Below are 27,971 nucleotides of genomic sequence, written 5' to 3' on the forward strand. Positions count from 1 at the left end.
AATATGGCTACGGGAACTTCTTCCGCAATTGATCTCTCCATATGTGAACCCTCATTGATCACCCAACTAGACTGGACAGCATTAAAAGATTTATATAGTAGCGACCACTTCCCAATCTTAATAAAGCACACAGTAAATTTAAACACAAATACAATACCAACTCAAAAATGGAAATTAAAAAAGGCAAATTGGATTGAATTTGAGAGAATTGTATCAAACAGAATGGATCAGATTAAAATTTCAGACTCCATTGATGACACACTTAGGAGCTTCAATCAGCTTATACTGGATGCGGCTAATATAACCATAGGTAAATCTCAACTTAAAAAAAAAACGCAAACCAGTTCCCTGGTGGAATTCACAATGTGAAGCCGCTATTAAATTAAGTAAAACAATTTGGAACCGCTACAAAAAATACAAAAATATTGATCTATTAACAGAGTACAAAAAACGTAGAGCTGAAGCAAGAAGAATAATTAAAAAAATCAAACAAGAATCATGGCAGACGTACATATCTAGCATAAACAGTAGTACAAATATATCATCAGTTTGGAAAAAAGTTAAAAAAATAACAGGGCAGCATACCTACCAACAAATTGTGAGCCTGCAAAAAGAAAAACCGCTACTAACTGAGCCACAGGATATAGTAAATGAACTGGCTGATACCTATCAAAAATTCTCATCCAACCAAAGTTACAGTAACGAGTTCCTAACATACAAACAAGAGGAGGAGGCAGTACCTATTACAATTTCCGACGAATTTAACGCTATTAATATACCTCTCAGTTATGGGGAATTTGAAGATGCACTTAATAGCATAAAAGACACTGCACCAGGTCCAGATGACATACCAATACAATTCATTAAAAAACTTCCCATGGAAGCAAAAGAGTTTCTGCTCCAAATTTTCAATATTATTTGGGAACAAAAATCATTTCCAAAAATCTGGAAAAATGCCATTGTTATTCCTATTATTAAAGCAAATAAAGATAAATTACACCCAGAATCATATCGTCCTATATCATTAACGTGTTCCTCATGTAAACTTATAGTCAACAGAAGATTAATGTGGAACCTGGAACGCAATGATCAACTGATTATCGAACAAGCTGGCTTTAGACCAGGCAGATCTACAAACGACAACATTATCGATCTGGAAAACGCTATTCACGAAGCTTTTAAAAATAACCAAAAATGTATGGCGATTTACTTTGACATAACTAAAGCATTTGATACAGTAAGGAAACACCGTATATTGAGCATTCTAAACAAATTTGGATATCAAGGAAATATTTTAGCCTATATAAACAATTTTTTAACTCAAAGAACATTTCAAGTCCGAGCGAATGGTGCTATATCCTATCTTAGAGAACAACAAAACGGAATCCCACAAGGATCAGTCATCAGCAGTACTCTGTTTTTAATAGCAATAAACGATATAGTAAAAATAATGGCGAAACCTGTTCAGGCACGACTATATGCTGACGATCTGATTATTTACATCAAAGGAAAAAACGTAAATCATATGGCGTCAATATTACAGGAACACTTAAATAAACTAGTAAATTGGTCCTTAAACACCGGTTTTAGTTTTTGTTGTAATAAAACAAAATGTATAATTTTTTCAAAAAAACGTATCGAGGATAAACCAAATCTCACGCTTGAGAATCAAAATCTTTCCTATACAAACGAAATAAAATTCCTAGGAATGATATTTGATCAACAGTTAAATTGGAAAAGTCATATTCAGCAGTTACTTCTTTCATGTCGAAATGGTCTTAACTTGTTAAAGTATCTAGCTCACAGGACTTGGGGTGCCGAAGGTAAAACACTGCTCATGCTATATAGATCCTTAATTCGCTCTAAGATTGACTACGGATGTGTCGCATATGCATCTGCCAGCAAAACAACGTTGAAACCTTTGGATACGCTACATAACACCTCCCTAAGGATTATACTTGGAGCATACAGAACAACTCCGATAAATAGCATACAAGCTGAAATATGCTAACCCACTCTAATGCTTCGTAGACAGATGTTAACCTTTAATTACGCTTCTAACATAAATGTACATAAAAGAATTTCAATAAATAACATTTTAGATCCATCTATGACCAATGACTCTTCAAAGTTCAATCTCCCTTATTCTCGCAGAATCCACCATGCAATGGAGCTACTTAACTGGCAGGAATTTCCACCCTTATATCAATACAAAGAAATATCTTCATCTCCACCTTGGACTGTAAAAATTCCAACAGTCAATTGCAGTCAATTACAATTAAAAAAAAATAGCACTAACCCTAATCTCATCTTACAACACTTCAGAGATCTAATTAACTCTCATTCCGATTACACAGTATACTATACAGACGCGTCTAAAACTGAAAATGGAGTCGGAGTGGCATTTGTTAACAACACAGAGACTCACAAACATAAAATTCCAGATACTGCAACTGTATTAACTGGGGAACTTTATGCGATCTACCAAGCAATACTACATGCAAATGCGAACAAGATGAAGAAGATATTAATCGTCACAGATTCTATGTCATCACTACACGTAATAAGGAAAATTTACACGCAGCATCCAATAGCTTTACTAATAAAGGAAGAACTACATAAATTGCATACTGAAGATTTAAGAATCAAGTTTATCTGGGTCCCATCACATGTTGGAGTAGCAGGCAATGAAGCAGCAGACCGAAATGCCAAAGAAGGCATAAATGATAACAGTATTCCAATGTCGCTTCAATCTGTAAGTATGGATCTAAAAAGCTACTTCATAAAACATATTTTCGAAAATTGGAACAGTAAATGGAAATCCACATCATCAAAGCTTCAGGAGATAAAAAACAACGTTGGACCATGGCAACCACCCGAGGTATCTAGACGAAAGCAAACAATTATTTCCCGTTTACGACTTGGACATACCCAATTTTCTCATGAATATTTGCTGAAAAAAGAAGAACCTCCAATTTGTGATGAGTGCGGGTCACCCCTTACAGTGAAACATGTGCTAGTGGAAAAGTGTGAAAAGTTCAATAGCCATAGAATTAAATACCATTTAGCTAACAACCTTAAAGACATTTTAGACTATAACAACACTAATAAACTATTTCTGTTTCTAAAAGACTGCAACTTACTAAACAAAGTGTAATTAACTGTTACTATCCCGCTAATAACCTTCTTAGGTTGAAGCGGATTGTTGTAAATAAAAAAAAAATTAAAATAAATTAATGTAATAGGTATTATTAGATATTATATTCCATGTAAGAGAAGAAAGTGAATATTACAATAATTTTATAATCAGAAATACGACAATAACCAACAATTATTGACGAAACCGTAGTTTGTGACAGGAGTGTTCATTTTATTTCATGGAAAAATATTATGCAGGGTGGTTTATTGCATTCGCCCCGGTCTCTGTATTACGGGAAACGACTTGATATTTAAAAAAAATTCTTCATAGAAATATACAGGACCAATGTGAATTATGCAGGGTGCTCCAAAAAAATAGTAGTATAATCAAAGTTATATTTTTACTTATGGAACACCCTATATCAGATAACATTTTTGAATTTTTCTTAAAAAATAAGCTGTACCTTTATAAGGGTTCTTCATACCTAAGTACAAGGTGTTTTGATTTATTTCGATTTTTATAAAAAAAAATTATATACAGGTTTTAGAAAAAAGTAAATATTTATGAATCTAAAAATCGGTGACAAATTTTTTCTTGGATCTTAATAATATACTACTCAGCGTATTTAAATAGATATTTATGGTAGCAAAATTTTGTACAGGGTGGTCAAAATATTATATTGTTCTATTAACAAATTCAAGCTGTAATCAGGGCCGGATTAACACTTTTGCCGCCCATGGGCCAGAGGTCTGCCTGCCGCCCTAGCGGGGGTGCAACACCGGGGGGGGGGGTCCGGGGCCCCCCCCGAAAAAAATTGAAATTTAGAGGCAAAATAACGCATTTTGGGACATTTTCCAGCGCTCAACTGTCTCTTGATATTGTAATGGTTTTAGTACCTCTCATGATGAAAACAAGAAACTATGTCCTAAAATTGCGTTTTATTAATTAAAATAAACTATTTGACAAAACTCCGTTAATTACGAAACCATTTTCTACAACCGTGATATTCCATTACTTAAGATTACAATAATAGTAAATAAAATCGTTGTTGATATTATTTTGTGAAACATCATGCAGCTCGTAATTCCCAAACTCAACAATTCTTTTATAGTTTTATGACTATTTTGGCTGAGAATGATTGATTTGGAGTGAAGTGAAAATTCGGCTTCGTTACTCGGCGACGGCTCACCTGTGAATGTGCCCGCAGGCTTTGAGCCATAATCGGTCATTGCTGTCGATTTATGGGCAAAAACAGGACAGTTAGGAAGGGGCTAAAATTAGTAAAAGGTGTACAGAGTAAGACTGCAAAATAAATGATAATTTCTGTATTGAATATAGGATAATAACAAATATATACAACATCGAAATATAACTGTTCAGAGCATACAAATCACATATCCAAACAAATAACTTACTCACTAAATTAGCTTTGTTAAAGTAAATATAACTTAAAACTTCTTCTTTCTTGCACGTGCATTGGAAAAATCATCAACAACTGCACTGAAATCGAGTTTTGTTGTCAGTTCATGTTCTATGGCTAAAACAGCCAGGCTGACGAGTCGTTCTTGAGTCACTGTTGAACGCAGATAGTTTTTTACTCTTTTCAAGGTCGAAAACGATCTCTCAGCAGAACAGTTTGTAGCAGGAGTTGTCAAAAACATTTTCAAACCAATAGCCACGTTGGGAAACAAGTCCTGTAGATTTTTTTCTATCAAAAATCTGTACAAGTTTGATAGTGAAAAGTCTTTTTCGGCTTCTTTGTAGTTTCCTCGGATCAGAAGTCCTTTCAGATGGATGCACTCGCATATAAACTCTGACTCTTCAATGTCTTCAATATAGATTTTCTGCAAAGACGTCGCGTTAGCAGTAATTTCTTCGGTAGTTAGAGTCTTTAATTTTGTTAGAAATGAAAACTTTGCAACGAAGTCTGTGTACACAGAGATCCTTTTGTCTAACTGAAACTGAAGTGTTTCCACGATGATGTCATAACTTTGTTGAAGACAATTTCCCCTAATGTCATCATCCTCATCATAAGTTCTTTCTTCATCTTCTTCTGAAGATTCATCAAAGAACCTCTTTCTTTTCGCCTTTCTTTTTGGGCGATCAAAATCTTGCTGCACCTGCGGCTGCGTCTCTTGTGGAAGTTCTGGCTCATCGTTCTGTCTCATTTCACCTTGCGCAATTTGCAGTTTTTTTTCGCCCTCTTTCTTATAGTGGGTAAACATGTCTTTCATGTTCATCACATACTCTGTGAGTGAGTTGTACAGGATTACAACGCTGTCCACGGTCATATTTTCAGCCTGGATCTTTTCACTGACTGAATTAAATTTTTGAAGTACATCTCCCCAAAGGGCTGCCATGAAACATGTTTCTAGAGACATTAGTTTTCGCAACAACCCTTTGGCTTTGGATTGTGTCTGTTTGTTTTCATGATTGCTTGAAGTCATGTCTATCAGCGTCTTGACCATGGGTTTGTAGTCTTTATTAAGGCTTTTGCAAGCTTCTTCCCTTGCAGACCATCTTGTAACACTGAGAGACTTCAACGACGTGTTCTTGTCCTTTCCTGTGGCCGTGAAATTTGACAGAAGAAGATTCCACCTGTGCGTAGAAGACGAGAAAAAATTGTACAATCCTTGCAAGAGATCAAAGAAATGTTTTGCAAGAGAACAGCATTCTGCTGCGCTTGATCCCACTAAATTTAGTGAATGCGCTGAACAAGGCACATAAAATATCAAGGGATTCTTTTCTTTAAGTCTTGCCTGCAACCCCGAGTACATTCCTGACATATTTGACGCGTTGTCATAGGACTGTCCCCTACAGTTTTGTATGTCCAATCCTTTCGACTGTAGGAAAGAAAGCACTGAGTTCACTAGTTCTTCACCTGTATGACCTTGATTTTTCATAAATTCAACAAAATGTTCTTCAGGGATTCCCAATTCATTCACATACCTTAATATGAAAGACAATTGATCAATGTGTGTTACATCAGGGGTGGAATCTACTATTATAGAATAGTACTTGCTTTTCTTAGCATCATTCAAAATTGTATCAATAACGGTTTTTGCCATTATTTCGATGAGTTCTTCACAAATGGTTGATGATAGGTATGACTGTTTGCCTTTACCCGCTTTCCCATATTTTTCAATGTGTGCTTTCAAAAATGGATCAAATTCGGCAATCAGCTCCAAGCACATCATATAGTTGCCATTTGAAAAAGAACCAAATTTTTCGTCAGTCCCCCTAAAGGCAAGACCACGCGAGGCAAGTTTTTTTATTACGGCCACCACTCTCTGGAGAACTGCCTTCCAATACCTTATTTCTTCTTCCACTTGGTTTTGTAGAAGCTTATCGATCCTCCCGGCTGCTTCTGCTCTTTGTTTGTATACTATTACACTATTGTAGTGAACGTGCGAGTTTTCATGCTCTTTTATTCTCGCTGATGCATGTTTCCAATCACTGAACCCATTTTCAGTAAACTGAGTAGAGGTCGAACTAAACAATTTGCATGGACCACAGAACAAAGAGCCTAAACTTGGTGAGTAAATCAAGAAATCTCTATTTACAATTTCGCCATTTGCAAGTTTTCTGTCGAATAGCCATTTAGCCAACACTCTTTTCCTGTCTGGATATTGCCTTTCAGATTTTTTAAAATCGCAATCTTTATTTTGATTCCATCCATTTTTAACAAAATATTCCCGCGTCTCTTCATTCACTATCCATAAAGCAGGATCATAATTTGGTTTCAAATGGACAGAAGAGTCAGGTTCAGAGACTGTTAATTGATCTTCAATCTCGTCAACAACAAAAGTTAATTCGGATATAGCTGGTTTGATCTTGTCAGTATCAACACATGACGAAGCTGAAGGTGCTGATGCTGAAGGGGTTGAGGGTGAAGCTGAAGGGGTTGATGCTGAAGCTGAAGGGGTTGATGCTGAAGCTGAAGGGGTTGATGTTGAAACCGGAGGGGCTGATGCTGAAGCTAAAGGGGTTGATGTTGAAGCTGAAGGGGCTGATGCTGAAGCTGGAGGGGTTGATGTTAAAGCTGAAGGCACTGATGCTGAAGCTGTTGAAGCTGAAGGCGTTAATATGGAACATACTTCTAGTTCTACTTCACAAAATTCTTTGACACTTTCTAAAAGCACTGGTTCTGGTGGCACTGGTAGGTTACTTCTTGTAAAAAATGTATCAAGCTTCGCAGTTTTATTTACAACTTCTGTCAATTTTTTTTTCTTCTCTTCGGCTACTTTTTTGTATTGCCACCCACTGAGCCGTTTGCGTCCATCCATTTGTACAGCTGCTTGTTATAGCATCAATGACATCGGAAGTAAAGGTCTGACTGTAAAAAAAAGAATATCTGTATAATTCAAAACTGTAGTACGATACGACAGGAAAAATGAAGCGAAAAAATGAGGGAAGCGAATTTCCTTCCATTACTTATTCAACTCATTGTGAAACCTATACGTATGGCAACATGCCGAATTACATTTTTCCTTATAGAGAACGGAATTAGCTAGAAAATCGAAATTTGCCTTAACATTTTCAGAAAAATATGCTCTACACGAATTTAAAACATAAAGAAGAATTTTTCCCATACGGGCCCCAAAAACCAAAATTTTGGGGTAAAACCCCCCCAAAAAGGGGGTAAATGTTATGGGATTCTTTTGGCTAAATAACTTAGCCGAGATATTGCAAAAAGGAAAGTGTGTGCGTGTGCCGAATTTGAAGAAAATCGGTCAAAAATTGCGACCGCTAGAGCGCGGTCTATATTAACTTACATTACCATTACTATAAACAAATAAATATTTCTTACCTCACAAGTTACAATTTCAAAATGTTACTCCGCTCAAAACAAATTACAAAAACGTTAAACCTAAACAGTTAGACAGACTGCAGTACGTGGAGTTGAGACCAGACAACCGAATGACAATGGCGCGTGGCGGTGATGGAGTTGGTGGGGGGAGGGAAGCGGCAAGGCGACAAGACGCCTGCCATCAGCCAATGCTAGCAACTACTACGATCCCACAACTAAATTTCCCGTGCGTAGCGTACGATACAGACTGCCGCCTCGCCCCTTCGACTCACTTGGATAGAGTGGCGTAGCGTAGTGTACTGCGACACATTACACCGCGCAGAGTGTCGCGTTATAAATAAATAATAAACAATAAAATAGTTTTTTAATATTTAATGCTCAGGTTCACTGGTCTTGATAATCGATAATAAAGCTTTATAATCAATCAAAAATAATTACACTTTTTTTTTCTCAAATCCGCCGCCCCAAAATTTTGCCGCCCTGGGCCGCGGCCCAGTTGGCCCGTGCCTTAATCCGGCCCTGGCTGTAATAACGCATTTATTCTAAATTAAACGCCCTACATTTTATTAGTTTATCGTATGGAAAATTTACTTAGCTTTTAATCTTTTTAAGGGTTCCTATACCTATCTTTGTACATGGTGGTTAGAATTTTAGATTGTTCTATTAACAAATTCAAGCTGTAATAACCTACTTATTTTAAATGAAACACCCTAGGGATTTATAGATTGTTCGTATATCTCAGAATTTAAGGCGTTTAGGGCATCTTAAATAAAGTTTTCTTCTTAAAATAAACCCAAATAAACGCCCCCTTAAATATTTTACCATACTTTTGAAACGCTGTGTATATAAAGATTACAGTGGAACCTCGATAAGTCGGATTAATCGAGAATGCGGGCAATCCGGGTTATCGAAAATCCGTGTTAGAAGTAGAATATAGTAAAAATTAATCAAATACGGTATCCTTAGAGATAAGCTCCATTATAATTGCAAAAACATGAAATACATTATGCACAGTACATGTGAATTACGTACAGTTATATACAGTATTGTTCATTCCTTGGTAAAAATTTCAGTCAGTTTCGGTTGTCAATATTACGTTTTTATTGTTTAAATGTTTGTCTGATGATAATCGGTCCCGGTTAGCCGGACTTCCGGGTTATCGGAGGCCGACTTAACGGGGTTCCACTGTACCATTTATTTTTTTTATTTCTTTATTATTTATTTAATTTTAATATTATATTTTTTATATAATATTAAATATTTCGAGTATCTTATATGGTCGCCTAAGTGCACATTCAGAAATTGGAGAATATAAAATTGGTTTAACCCTTAAATGCATGATTTTTTTTGTTGATGTTACATATCAAAAAAAGGCCTTTAGCGGAAGCTTAGAAATGATGAAAAAATAATAAAAAAAAAATTAAGTTTAATTTTAAACACTTGTTTTTGACAATAACAAGTTTGTTGCCAAAATTCTACATTGTGCATACAAGGTCAAGTAAGGATATAAAATCTACATTGTTAATTTACATGAAAATTTTTTGCTCAATTAGAAATCCAATGAAATCAATTCATTTGTGGTCATCTGATTGAATACTACCAATAAAACCAACATTATACTGAAAACAGATCCCATGGGCTGTTTTCACTCAATCATGTAGCTATGGATACCTACATTTCGTTTCATTTCGATTTTGACATTTCAAATATTCAATATTTCAAAATGTCACGATTTGGTTGTAATACTGATGAGAATATTAATGAAATTATCGAATCAAATATACCAAAGAATACTGTTTACAGTAAAAAATTTGTATGGAAAGCGTTTATGGACTTTTGGATCTTCATTAAATTTTTCTAATTGTTCCTTTGTTAATTGCACATTTAAATAAATTGTTTCTGCTCTGTATTTTTTTTTCATAACCAGCAAAAAATTTTCTATCCGAATAACCCTCGAACATTGATAAATGCTCAAAAATTTTTTAACAACTTTCTCAAGCTTGTTGCTTACAGGCAACAGACTTCCGCCTACGGCGTCGGTCTGTTTCCAAGCAACAAGCTTTCGAAATCTGTTATAAAATTTTTTCGAACAATTATCAATGTCCTTGGGTTATTACTACTGAAAATTATAAAAACAATTAAGTATTATTTCTATTGAAACACAGTGCCACACCACATTTCTGACATTTTGTATGTGTAAACCCTTTGATAAAGTTCGCCATGAAAAAATGCTACATATTCTCAAAACTACCGGTCTGGACGGTAGGGACATTAGAATAATCGCAAATTTGTATTGGGTGGCCAGGCTGAATGTGTTAGGGTTGCGAATCAGTGCTCTGAAGAAGTAAAAATCAAGCGTGTAGTTCGACAAGGCTGTATATTGTCACCAATGTTGTTTAATCTTCACGCTGAAACAATCTTAAATGGAAAACGCAAAAGAGGGAATACTCATTAATGGTATGCTTATGAACAATATCAGATAAGCAGATGACACCTTGTTGCTGACTGGATCAATTGAACATCTTCAAGCGTTATTGAAACGAATGGTGGCATTCTGCGCGATATATGGACTCAAACTCAACGCAAGAAAAACAAAGTTTATGGTTATTAGTAAACAGGCAGCCATAAATAATAATAACTATAACGTAACAATCGGTAATGACTCAATTGAACGAGTAAGTAATATTGTATATCTGGGTACTCATATTAATGAAAGCTATAACCCTAGTACAGATTATTTGATCTGATGATAATATTATGTACCTACAGTTGACTTGGAAGCCGGTCCTGACATCTTGGGTAATTCTGAAAACTATACAACAATAGAGTAGGTATTATATTTACAAGGGATTATTCAGCTTTACAGCTGTTATTAAAATAACTTTTATAATGAGACACTAAATTTCTGGATACAGATAAATTTTTCCATAAGCGTTATAATAACAAAATGAAAACTGAAACAATGAGAAATTTCAAATACAGCAGCAATACATGATTTTTTTTTCAGCATAAATAAAAAATCGGTTTATCAATAGCACACAGTATATGTCAAGGAAGGGAATCAAGAATGTGTAAAATGCATTAAATGTAACCATATCTATGTGTTCCGTTTGTGGAAGAGACATTAATTGTTACTACGTTTTCAAGCAATTTTTTTGCTCCCATTCATGTTTTTGTCTTGAAAATTGTACATTAGTCGAGTTAACCGACATTCCAGCAACAGTTAGTTAGGTACCTTAAAAAACAAAACATACCAAATTAAAGGCATTGTTGAGTTTGTTCCTCCTGAAAACGAAATAACAATTGGACATTATATTTCCCACTGCCGACGAAATAACAATAAATGGGAAATTTACGATGATCTTAAAACTTCGGTGGGGTCAAACAAGACAAAAAGCAAATCTTTTGTTTTATTCTTGATTATAGACTATTTTTTCTAACAAGTTTTCTTCAAATGATCAGTGCTATACGAGTCCCGAATCATATCGTTTCCATAAACGTTTGTGGGGCACTACAGTTTTAGGCAAAATTGTAGCGCAACATTATATCTTGTATAACCTATTTTGTTTATGCAGAACATATTACACGCTTTGGCAAAAATGCAGAACAAACCTAGCACTAACTTGTGGTTTATTCAGATTTTCTCTAATCGTTTGGATTCTATATGGGCAGTACAGCTTTACGCAAACTTGGAGCGCCACATTATATCTTGTATATCTTTTTTGTTTATGCAGAAAAAATTACACGCTTTGGCAAAAATGCAGAACAAACCTAGCACTGGTTTATTCAGATTTTCTCTAATCGTTTGGATTCTATATGGGCAATACAGCTTTACGTAAACTTGGAGCGCCACATTATATCTTATATATATTTTTTGTTTATACAGAAACGGCTACAGCAATAAATTTTTTCTTTTCGTAATAAATTAGCAATAAAATATTAATTAATTCCTTGGGGTTGAATTTTCGATTTTCATAATTTTTTCGGGGGTGAGTTTCGCGCTAGGGGATGATGGGTAGTTTTCGAGATTGGTTAATATATCAATCAAGAGCAAATAATTAGCAACAAAATATGTCGTTGAAATGGGCCCTGTGCCCCTTTTCATTATCGAGATATAGGGTGGGTGCTGCTGGCTTTACCGTAAAGCTAGCAGCACCCACTGTTTCTCGGAAACGGCTACAGCAATAAATTTTTTCTTTTCGTATTAAATTAGCAATAAATTAGTAATTAATTCCTTGGGGTTGAATTTTCGATTTTCATCATTTTTTCGGGGGTGAGTTTCGCGCTAGGGGATGATGGGTTAGTTGTTCAGGATTGGTTAATATACCAATCAAGAGCAATTAAATAGCAATAAAATATGCCGTTAAAATGATCCCCGTACTCCTTTTCATTGCCGAGATATAGAGTGGGTGCTGCTAGCTTTACCGTAAAGCTAGCAGCACCCACTGTTTCTCGGAAACGGCTACAGCAATAAATTTTTTCTTTCCGTAATAAATTAGCAATAAATTAGCAATTAATTCCTTGGGATTGAATTTTCGATTTTCATCATCTTTTTGGGGGTGAGTTTTACGCTAGGGGATGATGGGGTAGTTTTTTGGGTTTGGTTAATATACCAATCAAGAGCAATTAAATAGCAATAAAATATGCCGTTAAAATGATCCCCGTACTCCTTTTCGTTGCCGAGATATAGAGTGGGTGCTGCTAGCTTTACCGTAAAGCTAGCAGCACCCACTGTTTCTCAGAAACGGCTACAGCAATAAATTTTTTCTTTCCGTAATAAATTAGCAATAAATTAGCAATTAATTCCTTGGGGTTGAATTTTCGATTTTCATCATCTTTTTGGGGGTGAGTTTTACGCTAGGGGATGATTGGGTAGTTTTTTGGGTTTGATTAATATACCAATCAAGAGCAATTACATAGCAATAAAATATGCCGTTAAAATGATCCCCGTACTCCTTTTCATTGCCGAGATATAGAGTGGGTGCTGCTAGCTTCACCGTAAAGCTAGCAGCACCCACTGTTTCTCGGAAACGGCTACAGCAATAAATTTTTTCTTTCCGTAATAAATTAGCAATAAATTAGCAATTAATTCCTTGGGGTTGAATTTTCGATTTTCATTATCTTTTTGGGGGTGAGTTTTACGTTAGGGGATGATGAGGTAGCTTTTCAGGATTGTTTAATATACCAATCAAGAGCAATTAAATAGCAATAAAATATGCCGTTAAAATGATCCCTGTACTCCTTTTCATTGCCGAGATATAGAGTGGGTGCTGCTAGCTTTACCGTAAAGCTAGCAGCACCCACTGTTTCTCGGAAACGGCTACAGCAATAAATTTTTCCTTTTCGTAATAAATTAGCAATAAATTAGCAATAAAATATAGTCTTAGTCTGAATTGGGTCTTATGAAGTGGTGCTGCTGACTTTACCGACATATAAAATTTACTTAAATTTGATTGATTTGTATTCTAAATAGCGAATAAAAAATTTATTAATCAAAGACACAAGTGGTTTAAATAATAAACGTAATTCAAATAATAGTTGTTTTGTTATAAATAAGCGAACAACAGCAAGTAACTTTATTTATCAAAATCGACATAAAAATAAACAAGAAAACCTAATTGACGTGAACCCATCAAATTAACCGATAATAATAATTAACGACAGGTTTAGAAAAGCAAAAACTAGAACCCGATATACCGTTCAATTTCTCGATTCAAAAATATGTGCGAGAATTTACTTTAGGTATCGTATTGTAAAGTTTTTAAAAGTTACAAAAAAGTGACTGTTAATAAAAAGCCTATAACGTTTGTCGTTTATAGAAGCTTACAAGGTTTAAAAATGACGCAAAATAAGCTTATATTATGTAAAATAAATAGAAAAAAGGCTCAAAATATGGCTGCGAAGGACCGAAATGTTTCAAAATGTTTTGAAAACTGCAGGAAATATGAAAACTGAGTTGTAAAAAAATAGAATTTAAAATTATGTTTCCACAAGCTTTGCACAATATCGCTTACCTGGAAATCGGTGATGTTTAGGATATGGTAATCTTGTAGATCCAATGGGTGACTCAATTCTGGACTCCTTCCATGGAATTCGCGATGCACTTGGAACGCGAGACGGTACCGTCAAAGATCACGAAAGGGAGTACCTTTTTCGTTGAAAGCTTGAAGCGAAGTCACAGTAGCAGGGTTGCCAGATGAAATTTCAGAATATCCCTAGACGGGAACTTCAATTTCCCCTAGAAATCCCTAAATCGTATTAATTTGACCTAAAAAAGAAGAAATTGACAGATGACAGCTGTCAATTGAATTTATAACCTATTAAACACTATGTTTAATCCACTTTAATCATTGATTAGGTAATGTTTTAATGTTTACTTAGGAATATTTATGTCAGGAAACAATAAATAATGACAATAATAATAATATTTGAACAAAAAGATATTTAATAACAACAAAAAATGGCGCCAGCACAGTTTAATAAATCCCTAGATTTCAAAAAAAATCCTTCCAGAGCTGAAAAAGCTTCAAAAAATCCCTAGATTCGGGGAAAATCCCTAGACATGGTAACCCTGCACAGTAGTGGTACCTTGTCCTTAAAGTACTTAACGCATGTCCAGTTTGATACATGCGTACTTAAAGCGATATGCTTTGAGCTTGTGGATAATTTTAAAAATTGACATTAAGAAGGTTATTCCGCGTCATTTTACAGGGGGCATACCAAAATAACTAAATATAATTAAATTGTCTACAGCTTATTCTACCCGAAAATAAATAAATATTAGAATCATAGCAATATTAAAATAAAGAAATAAGGATTCCCGAACACTCTCTTTGCCTTGAACGTTCTAACACAGAGATGCCTAGATGTTAACCAAGAGGTACACGCCTGCTTTATAGACTTACAACATTTAGTTGAAACTATGAATAAGATATGTAATAACTACGGCATAAGGATGAACGTCAAAAAAACCAAATATATGACCTTCAGTAAGAATCCAATAAATGACACTACTTACTTTTAGTATCACAATAAACGGTACCCAACTTGAAAAAGTAAACGAATACAAATACTTGGGAACCCTTATCAATGAAACAGGTGACCAAAATCACGAGATAAAAAGACGTATTGAAATTGCCAGGTCTACTTTTATAAAAATGAAAAAATTATTTTGTAATCGTGATATTAGTATTCATCTACGAACTAGAATGTTAAAATTCTATGTATTCAGTACTTTGCTCTACGGTGTTGAGTCATGGACTCTTAAACAGAGGAATATTAAAAATCTTGAAAGCTTTGAGATGTGGTGCTACCGCCGTATACTACGAATAAGTTGGGTGGATAAAATTACAAATGAAGAAGTAATACGCAGAATAAATAACGAGCCAGAAGTTCTACGGAGTATAAAAAAGAGAAAACTTGAATACTTAGGCCACCTGATGAGAGGACAAAAGTACACATTCCTACAAAATATAATGCAAGGAAAAATCCAAGGACTAAGAAATCCAGGCCGTAGAAGAATGTCCTGGATGAGAAATTTGAGAGAGTGGTTTGGCTGTACCATTAACGAATTGTTCAAAACAGCAGTAAATAAAATTAGAATCGCCCTAATGATATCCAATCTCCGATAGGAGAGGCACTCAAAGAAGAAGAAGTAGACTATATCAAAAATCGTTTGAATATAAATAGCAAATTTGATGTAAAATCACTACAATTCTACAGGGTGTAGATGTTGCTACGAAATTAACAGAAAAACGTAATTAACTTTTAAACTACCTCGTATAATATTACAAAACCATATATTTTAAGAAAGGAAACAGTGAGGAGAATCCAATATAGTAAAAATATACAGGGTGTTCCATTTAAAAAAACATAAGTTTGTGTCACCCTGTCAATACGGACGACCCTGTATATTTGAAAATATTTTTAAATTCTGGTACTTTTACTTTAACTTTTACCTAAATAACTTTTTTTCGTATCTCTTACGACAAACGAGTAATTGGACTTTGTCACACTAATGCCCCACCCTGTATGTACAAAACAAGGGATAAATATGTCTTCTGGACTAGAATTGAACAAAAGCAGTAACGGAAGCTTCAAGAATGACAGGATGTTTTGTAAATCAAAATGTTGATAATTTTACAAAGTGCCAATTGTTATAACGACCTTGGCAGCCATCAAAATGATATTAATTTCTAAGTTCTGTACACCCAAAGAATAAAAAAGAAGAATGAAAAATGTGGTCACCATAAAAGGAATGACAGCCCAAAGCCTTGTCACGAAACCTTCATCTTTCGCCAAACTCATGGGCACAGACGGAGTGCCCATTCAAACCCATGAAAAATCATCATACCACAAGGAGTGCGTTCAAGTTATCTTTAACTAGATAAACTCTCAGAGGTCTAAACAGATACAAGAAAATAGAGAAAGACTATGACCAATATTAGAGTCTATAGTGTTCTTAGGTCGACAAAATATTCCTCTAAGAGGCCATCGTAATGATGGCCTCCTTTTGGACGAAAATGCTGGACCTATCAATGAGGGAAATTTCAGGGAATTGTTAACCCTCTAGTGCCCGAATTTTTTTAGTACCACTACCAAATTTTACTCTAAACTGATGATTACAGCGTAAAAATTTGTCTGATCGGCCAAATTTTTAAAAGCTGGGTTCTTATCCGATCTAGTCCAGAAGGTGGTTTGGGTACTGCTGCTATAAACTACTTAAATAGTAAGTCTGGAAACATTTATTACGGCCCGTGTTGAGGCGGACTGGGTCACTAGAGGGTTAAGGATTAAAATCGCATCAGGAGATACACATATTCACAGCATCTTTCCGAGCAACATACACATATTGTGATGAAGAAATAATTGAACAAATAATGAATCAGACTCAAAGTTCAAATTATTACTTTGTCATATTTGACGAAACGACCGACGTATCTCACGTGGAACAGCTTTCTCTAAATTTGAGATACATACACAATAACAACATTCCTGAAGATTTTGTCAAGTTCATTGACGCTTATGAGGACATAAAAATACTTAGTGAAAATCAAGAAAGAGAGAAGAACTACGGCTGACAGGAGAAGCCATGGGAAAAATGAAAAATAGTATTAAACTTGTTGAAAGAACTGCACTTGGATCCGAAGAAATGTGTAGGAATCGGTACTTTAATAATAGATACTTTAATATCGAATAAGTTTTGAATGTCTTTATCGCACTTAAGTGTGTGAAAAGTGCCTTAAAACTCACCATTTTAGACTTAATTTTTAAAAATTGTTCCCCAGTCCCCTGGTACCCCCCAAAAAAATCCCATGGCCCCCACCGAAAATCGGTTCTGGATCCGCCCTTGACATATAGTTTGGAAATGGTTTTGACTGCGTTATTAATGCCATCACAAATGGTGTAGTCCAGGGGCTCTCAAACTTTTTGAGTCATGTACCACCTACAGTTCTTTTTATTATTTTTCGTACCACCTATATTTTTAGATTGTATTATCAAGACTTACTAAGCACTACTATTTTAATTTTTTTTGTGTCTTGTGTACCACCGCAAATAATGAGATGTACCACCAGTGGTACATGTACCACAGATTGAGAACCACTGGTGTAGTCGATTCGCTAATCTGAGACACAACTGTCTACACTACAATCACAATAAAGATGCATTAGAAATAAACAAGCACGAGGAGCACTCCCAAATCGTGATTTGGGAGTGCTTCTCGACAGTGCCGGATTTAGGGTACTTGCGGCCCTAGGCCAAATTACCCCGAGCGGCCCCCGATAAATTCACGAGTATGTAATTAAATTTAAACAAACTCCCAAAACAGCTCCAACAGCAATTTCTATTGGGTATTTATAGAAAATACACAGTGCGTCCATAAAGTAACGCATAAATTCATTATTTCGTAAATCGGCAATATTAACGAAAAATCCCGAAACAAGTCGATTTTTATTTTTAAATTCCGATTTTTTGGCATATATAACGTACTAGTGACGTCATCCATCTGGGCATGATGACGTAATCGATGTTTTTTTAAATGAGAATATGGGTCATGTGATAGGTTATTTGATAGGGTATTCAATTCTCTATTCACTAATATAAACATTGACAGGGAGGGGTGTTCCCAAATACAGGGTGTTCCAAAGAAAATTCAGAAAATCCTCTTTCCGAGTTTCGATTAACCCTGTATACTAAAATTTAACATTTAGCTATACTAATAATTTTTAATAATAGTAGACTATATTAAAAATCATTTTAACATAAATAGAGTTTTTGATATCCAACTATGTACTACAATTCTACAGGGTGTGAAATTTGCTACGAAATTAATAAAAAAACGTAATTAGCTTTTAAACTACCCTGTATAACATTACAAAACCGCATATTTTAAGAAAGAAGACATCGAGTAGAATCTAAAAATGTAAAAATATACAGGGTGTCCCATTTAAAAAAACGAAGTTTTAAGCAACTTCCGGTATAACCGGAAGTGGCAAATTGATGAAAATATTTTCATTAAATAGATCACCCTTCAAAACCCCTTCATTCCAATTTTCATGATTCTGTTGCCTTTAGTTCTCTAAATATTTCTAATAAGCCAGTTATCTGCCTTACCCTATATATGCACACATAATATGTACAAAATGTCAGCAGTATTAATTTATCTCCCAAGGTATCAAATTCTAATTATACGCCAGTCAATGGGAGCAAGAATAGGATATTACCTCCGAATTCTATCCTACTGCATGGATTTTAATGAAATTTTGGGCCTAGCCTTTACTTATCTCCTAATTCAAAGTCTACCCTATGCCGATGTGTGCTTTTCTCTTGGGGGTCGTTGCCACCCCCAAGAAAAATTTTTTGGTTAAAATTACCACGGAATTCGCTAGAGAACCTAATTCTAAGCAAAAACTGTTCTATAATTTTTTTTTGAAAACTCAATACTTTTTGAGATATTCGTGGTTGAAAATTGGCCATTTTCATTGAAACATAATACCTTTTTGAACAGTTTTTTGCGAATACATTAAAAACTATGCATCTAACTAAAAAAACTATATTAAACATTTTTGTAGGTTATAAAAAAACAAAGACACTTGCCTTCATAAATCTTCTAGTTATAATACAAAAAGAGATATGGTAGGTGAAAATAGTTTGTTTTTTTGGTACATTCTCAAATTGGTGTATTCAACTTGAAATAACAGAGAAACGGTCGATTTTAGGTGTATAATGCTACTAATACCTTTTATAGTGCTTAAAAAGACGTTTAATAAAATGAGCTATATTAAAGGTCCATTACATTAAAACTAAGCGAGATATGCTGCAAACAAAATTGATAACTAACGTATCTTAAGAAAAAATGAGAAGTAATTTTAACCCCCATCCACCAAAATGTAAATGCATGTTTTCCTTCTACAATACCTTTTATTATAGTGTTATTTCTATGTTCAAAAAGTTGGACGGGTTTAAAATGAATGTTTTTTGAAAAAAAAAAGATCAAATTATAGAGCGCATTTTTAAATTTTCTTAAAAGTCTTCCTTTTTCTCCATGTAACTTGAAAATGGTAAGAGATACAGTAATGAAAAATAAAAAGAAAATTTTTATCTAAAAAACCCTACATTTTTGTGTGGTATCTTTTTTCGTATCTCTCATCTTTTTCGAGTTACATGGGATAAAAGAAGATTTTTAAGAAAGTTTAAAAAATGCGCTCTATAATTTGATCTTATTTTTTTCAACAACCGTTCATTTTAATCCAGCCCAACTTTTTAAACATAGAAATAACACTATAATAAAAAGTATTGTAGAAGGAAAACGATGTATTTAAATTATGATGGATGAGGGGTTAAATATACTTCTCATTTCTTCTTAAAATACATTAGTCATTAACTGTTTTGCAGAATATCTCGCTTAGTTTACATGTAATCGACAATTAGTATTGCTCATTTTAAAGGTCTTTACAAGTACTACAAAAGTTCAAGTATCATTATACACCTAAAATCGTCAGTTTCTCTGTTATTTCAAGTTGAATACACAGATTTGAGCATGCAGCATAAAAACAAACTCTTCTTACCTACCATATCTTTTTTTGTGTTTTAACTAGAAGATTTGTGAAGGAACGAATCTCTTTGTTTTTTTATAAACTACAGAAGTATTTTATATAGTTTTGTTGTTGGATGCATAGTTTTTATCGCAAAAATCCGTCCAAAAAGGTGTCATTTTTCAATGAAAATGGCCAATTTTCAACCACGAATAACTCAGAGTATTGAGTTTTCAAAAAATAATCATATAGATCAGTTTTTGCTTAAAATTAGGTTCTCTAGCCTTTTCCGTGGCTATTTTAACCAAAACATTTTTCACCCCCGAGAAGGGGTGGGAACCACCCCCAAGATAAAAGGGTATCCTTTTATACGCCGATGGGTATACATCCATCGGCATAGGGTAGACTTTGTTTCTTGAGCTATTCCCTACTTACTGTGAAAATATCAAGTAAATCGATATAGTAGGATTTAATTCGGAGCCAAATACCCTCATTGACTGCCCTATTAAGAGTAAAATGTAAAATTGTAATCATGTACTAATAAATCCGATTCCATAATATTATAGCCTAATACAATCTTGGTTCTAGATATCTATTCACCATGGCACTTGATTGGGAAAAAATGGTAATTAAACTAAGTGCTGTGTTCCAAGATGACCAAGAGACATTTGCGAGAGTTTTGTTTTATTTAGCAGAAGAAGAAAAGGTGTATAAAGATGCCGATAAACTAGGACCGCAGATGAAGATCTTAATGTCATCTATGAACGTAGCATCTTTGTTTAGTCAGTACGCCAAACGGTTCGCAGAGGACACAAAGAGGGCTGATTCGGATGAAAAGTTCAAACGAGTGCTAGGTAACTACCTTATTTTTATTTCTGTATATCAATATAATGGTAGGGGAGCAAAGTATGCTAAATTTGCAGTCACTCGAGCGTTATGGGGACCTATTGGGTTGTGATTATTAGGTCCTAAAACCAAAACAAGTTAAGTACAATTTTCCATTTTAGTGGGGACTTTCCATTTTTTAATTTTCCATTTCCAACAATCGTTTTTTCCGATTATAGCTCCATCTATCCTTAATTCGAAAAAATGTCTCGAATAAAAGTTGCTTATTTTTACGTAAAGAATCCAAATCTGCAATAAAAATTTGATGGTCCCATTTAACCCTTAAATGCCCAATCGGGGTCACTATGGGACCCCAGACATACATTTTTGGCTATAATATCTTTATTTGAAACATTTGGCAACCGCGCAATCAGGTATTTGTGTGGACGTGTCTCCTACGTTTTCTGTTAGTATACCACGAACATTCGTGAGGTGCAGTGGTCTGTAAGAGAGATTTAGATAAGTGGGGTCTCGCTGTGACCCCGATTGGGCATTTAGAGGCACCAGAATATTTTTATTATTTTTAACATTTTTCGTCAGTTTACTTTGAAAAATGGACCGTAAGAGAATGAAAATGACAATAAGCGACCAAGAACATGAAAAAATTATCCGAAATATAGAAGAAGGGATATCAGACTCCGATTTCGACTATGAGATTACCGACGAATCAGATAGCGAAGAGCAAGATGTTTTTGAGGAAAATGTTTCGGAAACTGAGGACAATTTAGAAGTCAACAGTGACGAGGAATCAGATGCAGAACCTACCGAAGTGGACGATAATATTAGTGAGGTTAGTGGTCCAACATATACATCCAAATCTGGAATGCAGTGGAATAGCCTACCTTTCGTGAGATCCAAGAGGCAACAAAAAAATATTATAAATGTACATCCAGGCTTAACAAACTATAGTAAAAATTCCAACACGTTTTTAGACTATTTCAATTTATTTTTGACCGAAGAGATGAAGAATGTCATATGCCTTCATACTAATGAAGAAGCTGTTAGGCGTTATCAAGAGTGGAACGAAAAACATCCGAATAACAAAAAAGAGTGGACGGTACTTACCAACAATGAACTGGATAGCTTTTTAGGAGCACTTATCAAAGCTGGTGCTTTAAGGTGTGGGAAAGAATCGACACGAGAGATATGGTCTACAGACACCTCAATACGCCGGTCATTTTTTACAGCCGCATTAGCTAGGAACCGATTTGAAGAATTATCGAGTTTCTTGAGGTTTGATGACAAAGTGACCAGGGTGGAGCGGAAGGAACAGGATAAGTTAGCGGCGATACGAGTAATTTGGGACATGTTCGTCTCTAACTGTGACAAAGCCTTTGAACCATACGAACATATAACCGTTGACGAACAGTTAGTGAGTTTTAGAGGAAAGTGTCCTTTTAGACAATATATAAAATCAAAACCTTGCCGCTATGGGATAAAAATTTGGGCTGCCGCGGATGTTAAAACATCTTATTTATCAAAACTTCAGGTGTACCTTGGAAAACTACCAGGTGGTACAATAGAGAAAAATCAGGGATTTCGTGTTGTGAAAGATCTGGTGGAACCATATCATGGCAGTTGGAGAGGAATTACAACTGACAACTTTTTTACCAGTGTTCCTCTTGCTCAATATCTTTTATCTAAAAACCTTACTTTACTTGGGACCGTCCGCAAAAATAAACCTGATACACCACCACAACTAAGTTTGACAAAAAGACCTGCGGAGTCGTCAATATTTGCTTTTACTAAAGAATTAGCTATGGTTTCGTACATACCTAAAATACACAGGATGGTACATCTTCTTTCAAGTCAACACGATAGTGATATAATTTGTCAAGACTCTCAAAACAAACCCTTGATGATTTTAGACTATAATAATACCAAGGGTGGTGTTGATAATGCCGACAAACTGATTAGGGAATATTCCTGTAAAAGAAGAACTGCTCGTTGGCCATTCAGGCTCTTTATGAATATTATAGACATATGTGCACTAAATGCCTATATTTTATACATTGAAAAAAATCCTGATTGGAAGAAAAATAATTTTTCACGAAGACGTATTTTCCTGTTACAATTAGGGGCTGAGCTTGCTCGAAACAACATGGAAAAAAGAGCGAAATATATAAAACATAAAGCCTATGTAAAATCTGCTCTAAAAGATTGTGGCATACCAATGGTAAACCCAACTACCGAAGTTGCAACTCAATCCGTCCATTCAGCTAAGAAACGTGCTCGTTGTTACCAGTGTCCGCGAAACTGTGACAGAAAAGTGAATACCGTTTGCTCTTTTTGCAAAAAATTTATATGCCAGGTGCACAGAAAAGAAGAAAAAACTATTGTATGTAAAAATTGCAACTAAAAGTTATATGCTTATATTATTATTTAATTTTAATTTTGTTCGAATTGAAAATAATTTGTTTCTAGAAAAGCCGTTAATTTTGTATGAAAAATAAATAAAAATTATTCAAATATGCTTAAAATTATTTTTAACCGTGTTTTCCTTTTAGTCAGTGCTAAATGACGTTACTAAATTGAAAATTTTAGTGGGGTCCCTAGGAGACCCCACATGGGCATTTATGGTTATTTTCATATCACGGGCATTTAAGGGTTAAGATTTTAAAGTAACCCCCCACCCCACCTCCGTGGGGGGTCGCGTTTAGTACCATTCGATAGATTTTTAAAAACATTTTGAAAGTGTATTTTGCAGTTTTTCGATCTGATGTTCATTTTGCGAAATATCGCGGGGTTTGTATTTAAAATTTTAAATTTACCTCCCTCTCTGTGGGGGGTCATGTTTAGTACCATTCGATAGATTTTTGAAAAATATTGAAGACGTATTTTTTAGTTTGTCGATCTGACGTTCATTTCGCGAAATATTCGCTTTATTTTTGTGAAACTTTTTGACTCGCCCATTTCCTTACGCCCCGTTCAAATAGTTAGATTTTTGATATACATAGTCTGTTCGCTAAACTCGGACACAACTGGCTAGTGATTTTATTAGGTAATTTTTTGTTTTTGGTCAATTTTGCCAAAATGGGCGAACTTACCAAATATTTAGTAATTATTAACTATTTAGTAATTATTTTTTTGCCATTTTTTGCCAATTTTACGAAACTGGCAAAATTACTTACTAAAATAACTAGCCAGTTGTGTCTGAGTTTAGCGAACTGACATATACACTCTTTTGCATGTACTTAACTTACCTTATCTTAATCTGGCAATTTCGAGTATTTTTAAGGATAGATTTTTTTTCGGGCTCCCCTTAACGAACTTCCCTGTGTTAAGAGCCAATATATGGTAGAGGTACATCTGCAGGATACCAGGTTTCTCCCCATATGATAATCTGACGCGCTCGAGTAACTGCAAAAATCCCCGCTTGGGCTCCCCTACCATAATTAATACTTCGATTTGATATTTTTTATTTTAATTTATAAGAAACATTTGCTTTAGAAATTAAAAATCTTTTGGTAAACTAGAACTCATGTTATCCAATTTAACAAGATGTAGGTACCTATTAGTCCTTTTTTTTTATACTATAATAAGTGTATAATATATTACATATATTGTTGTGATCTTATTTTTGAAATCTGATGCTGTTCTCAGATGTAATTTATTTTAATTAATTAATTAATGATTATCTCATTAATCAAACAGATCAAATACCAATATAGTGTCAATCTCAGGGCTAAATTATAATATCAATTACCTACTTACTTTCGTGGCTTCAAAATATTTCTCAGTGGATTCCTAATCGGGATAGATAAAAGAGAGTAAAATAATACACACATATGAATTTCAGTTAGAAATTATAAAATCGTTTATTTTATCTAAATGGCATTCAATGCATAATATTTCTTATATCTTATCTTTCTATCTTTATTTAATATAACATTTACAAACATGGGAATCTTATTTCTTTTTGTCTCCAAAGTTATTTTATTTAAAATGAACTATTATGATTTATCAGCGATAAATTGATTTAGGTTTGATCAAAAATTTTTAATAATGATTGTGTGCCTCAATTTTCAATGTGGTATTTAATACATAAACCATACATTCATGCCATAACAAAATAGACTGACCTTTACTGATGATTTGACAATGTCTTCACACAAAACACGTTTCCTCCTATCTTGGGTTGCGATCAAACGACTCGTACCAGCTTCCCAGTAAAGCCTCTGCTCCTTTCTGAAAACTACGCCTCGTACCGCCCTCGTTCCTGCCTTCTCCTGATGCCGTGTTCTACCTTTTTCAAACACTTCAACAAAAACCGGGATACTCTAGACTCAAGGAGTTATATCTTATCTCGACTCGGCCTAACACACGTTCCACGATATCTTACTTTTTAAATTTCAGCAAACAAACTAACTATACCGGCGTTTCACTTTTTTGTACACTCTTCTCGAATACTGGACTTCGCCTTTCGATCGCTCAAAACATTCTGCCCTCACATTTCTCATCCATTCTCCTGCTTCCAAATTACCCCTTCCAGCATTCAAAAATCAACCAATCCCAAGCAACTTTCAATTATTCGTATTTATCAACACAACTTTCCTTTTTATAAATATCTTAATGGATTTCAAGAAAAATAATATTCCCCATTTCAATTTTACTTTCTACATTAATACAACATTTACAAATTTAATGACCTATTATCTTATTCACTAGAGTATTAGTTAGCGGTGGTTAATGACAAATCCTTCCGCGAACGCTTTCTTTGTACACATCACTCTAATTGTTTACTTGAGTCGTATTGTTCCCGCGGTTCGTAAACACTTCTCCCAATCACTCTCTTAAAAGCTATCTATACATAATTTGTTTTATACAGGGTGTTCCAAATTTACATGCCCGTGGTCGAGAAAAATGAAAACCTTTATTTTAATTTGACTTTAATTTATAATTATAAACTTTTATTTCTTATATCAATTAGGAATATAACAAATCCCCGCCTTTGTATTCGATAAAATTTATCTGCATCTTTAATTAAATTTTCTCGAGGTAAAACCAACTCCCCGTATATTACCTTGCTTTAATCTATGCCTTATACCCTAACTTACTATCTACTTTATGCAGTTCTGTCTTTTATTCGTGATATTTGTATACATCGTGAATATTATAAATTCCTCGGATCTTTTCTGAGTTCCTATGCCTCAACTCAGAACTATTTATCCCATCTTCATTATTCACGATGTACGGGCCTTCGAAAACAGGCATTAACTTTGCGCAAATACCCCCAGGAAGATTTGATACTCGTAATGCCCTCACAAGTACTTTTTCACCCTTTTGGAAAGTCACTGGTCTTCGTTTTCTATTATGTTCCTGTCTTTGGATATACTTTTCATTGCTTCGCCGCAATCTTCTCTGTACTGTTTCAATCACCTGTTGATATTCCTTTGGCTCTGGGTCTTCCCATGGCCTTATCGGCATTACCCCCTTCATGATGTATTCCGGGGTCTCTTTTGTTACTGTGCTCGGAATGGTATTTAGATACATTTCTATTTCCGCCATTTTCCTGTCCCAGTGGCGATGTTGACCATCCGTTGCAATGCGAAGAAATTTCGTCACTTCCTGTATGAAGCGCTCCGAAGGGTTACTCTGGGGATGCCTGATGCTGACAAAATTTGTCTCTATTCCCCGTTCTCGAAGTTGTCCCTTGAAACGATCATTTCGGAAATACGTTGCATTGTCTAGTAGAATCTTTTTTGGTGTTCCTACTGTGGCTATAAAATTGTCGATTTTTCTTAATATTTCTTCCCCCTTTGTGGTGCGGCAACTGTATAATTTTACGTATTTTGAAAACACATCCACCATCACCAGAATATGTTTGTTCCTTTTAGTGGTCATAATTAGATCGCTTAACATATCTATTGCTACAATGTCCAATTTGTTCCGGGCTTCAATATTTTTTGCAATATTTTCGTTTTTGAAATTCCTACTCTTATATTTTTGACATACATCGCACTTCTGGGTAATTTCCTTTGCAATGCGGTAATCTTGTCGGCTGATGTAATTTTCCCTAAAAACGAGCCAAACCTTTCTGCTACCGATATGTCCATTGTCCTCATGTAATTTCTTTATTATCTTTTCTGCCAATGTCTGTGTCACTAAATATAGTTCCTTTCCGTCTATTCTCTTAAAATATATGTTATTTTCTACCTCCGCTCTTCTTTTCTCTCTTTCCTCTAGGTGTTCCTGGTTTGTCCTTATCTCATTTAACGAATATACCCCTTCTTGTATTAATCTATTTAGTCCCACCTGTAGAGTAATTGTTTCCTTTTTTCCGGTGTCCTCATCCCGTGTTAGAGCGTCGGCTATTATGTTGTCTTTTCCTTTTATATATCGGAACTCAAAATCATACTCCTGTAATAATAGAATGCCTTTATGTATTCTATTATTTACTAATCGATTCTTCATGATATGTACTAAAGCTGCATGGTCTGTTTCGATTGTGAATTTTGCTCCCAATAAGTAAAACCTCAATTTGTTTACGCAATATAGTACACTGGCAAACTCCAATTCTGTTACACTATATTTTCTCTCATGTGTTTTAGTCACTCGAGATATAAAACATATCGGCACTTCTTGGTCGTTTTGTATTTGAGACAAAACTCTTGCAAATTTTTGTATGGACGCATCAGTTCGGAGTATAAAAGGTATATTATAAATGGGATGATATATTTTCGTTCCTTTTGCGAATTCTCGTTTTAATGTTTTGAAAGCTTCCTCTTGTTCTTCTTTCCAATTCCATTTTATTCCTTTTTTCAGCAATTTTATCAGAGGGATTTCCTTTTGGCTCAAATCGGGAATCAGCTTTTTAAAATAATTAATCGTGCCAAGAAAACCTCTCAATGTTTTCAAATTCGTTGGCCTTGGGTATTCATCTATGAGCTTGACTCTGTCTTCGGCTAATCTTACTGTTTTGGTGTCCAATTTAAAACCCAAATAAATTACTTCTTTTTGAAAAAATTGACATTTTTCAATGTTTCATTTTAATCCCGCTGTGTCCAATTCCTCCAGAATTATTTTTATGTGTTCCAAATGATTCTGTGTATCTTGTGAAAAAATTAATAAATCATCGATATAATGAACTATGAAATCTTCA

At 34.7% G+C, this 27,971-nt stretch overlaps 1 protein-coding gene across 1 annotated transcript in view; it reads left to right on the forward strand.

Moving 5' to 3' along the window:
- Positions 1 to 27,971, forward strand: part of LOC126883094 (uncharacterized) — a 186,588-nt gene that overhangs the window by 109,583 nt on the left and 49,034 nt on the right. Inside the window, exon 2 of the mRNA XM_050648332.1 lies at positions 20,573 to 20,838. Coding sequence (XP_050504289.1) covers positions 20,586 to 20,838 — 253 coding nt within the window. The 5' untranslated portion in view covers positions 20,573 to 20,585. The remainder of the gene's footprint in view (positions 1 to 20,572; positions 20,839 to 27,971) is intronic.

This window comes from Diabrotica virgifera, chromosome 1 (assembly GCF_917563875.1).
Source record: "Diabrotica virgifera virgifera chromosome 1, PGI_DIABVI_V3a".
NCBI lineage: Eukaryota > Metazoa > Arthropoda > Insecta > Coleoptera > Chrysomelidae > Diabrotica > Diabrotica virgifera.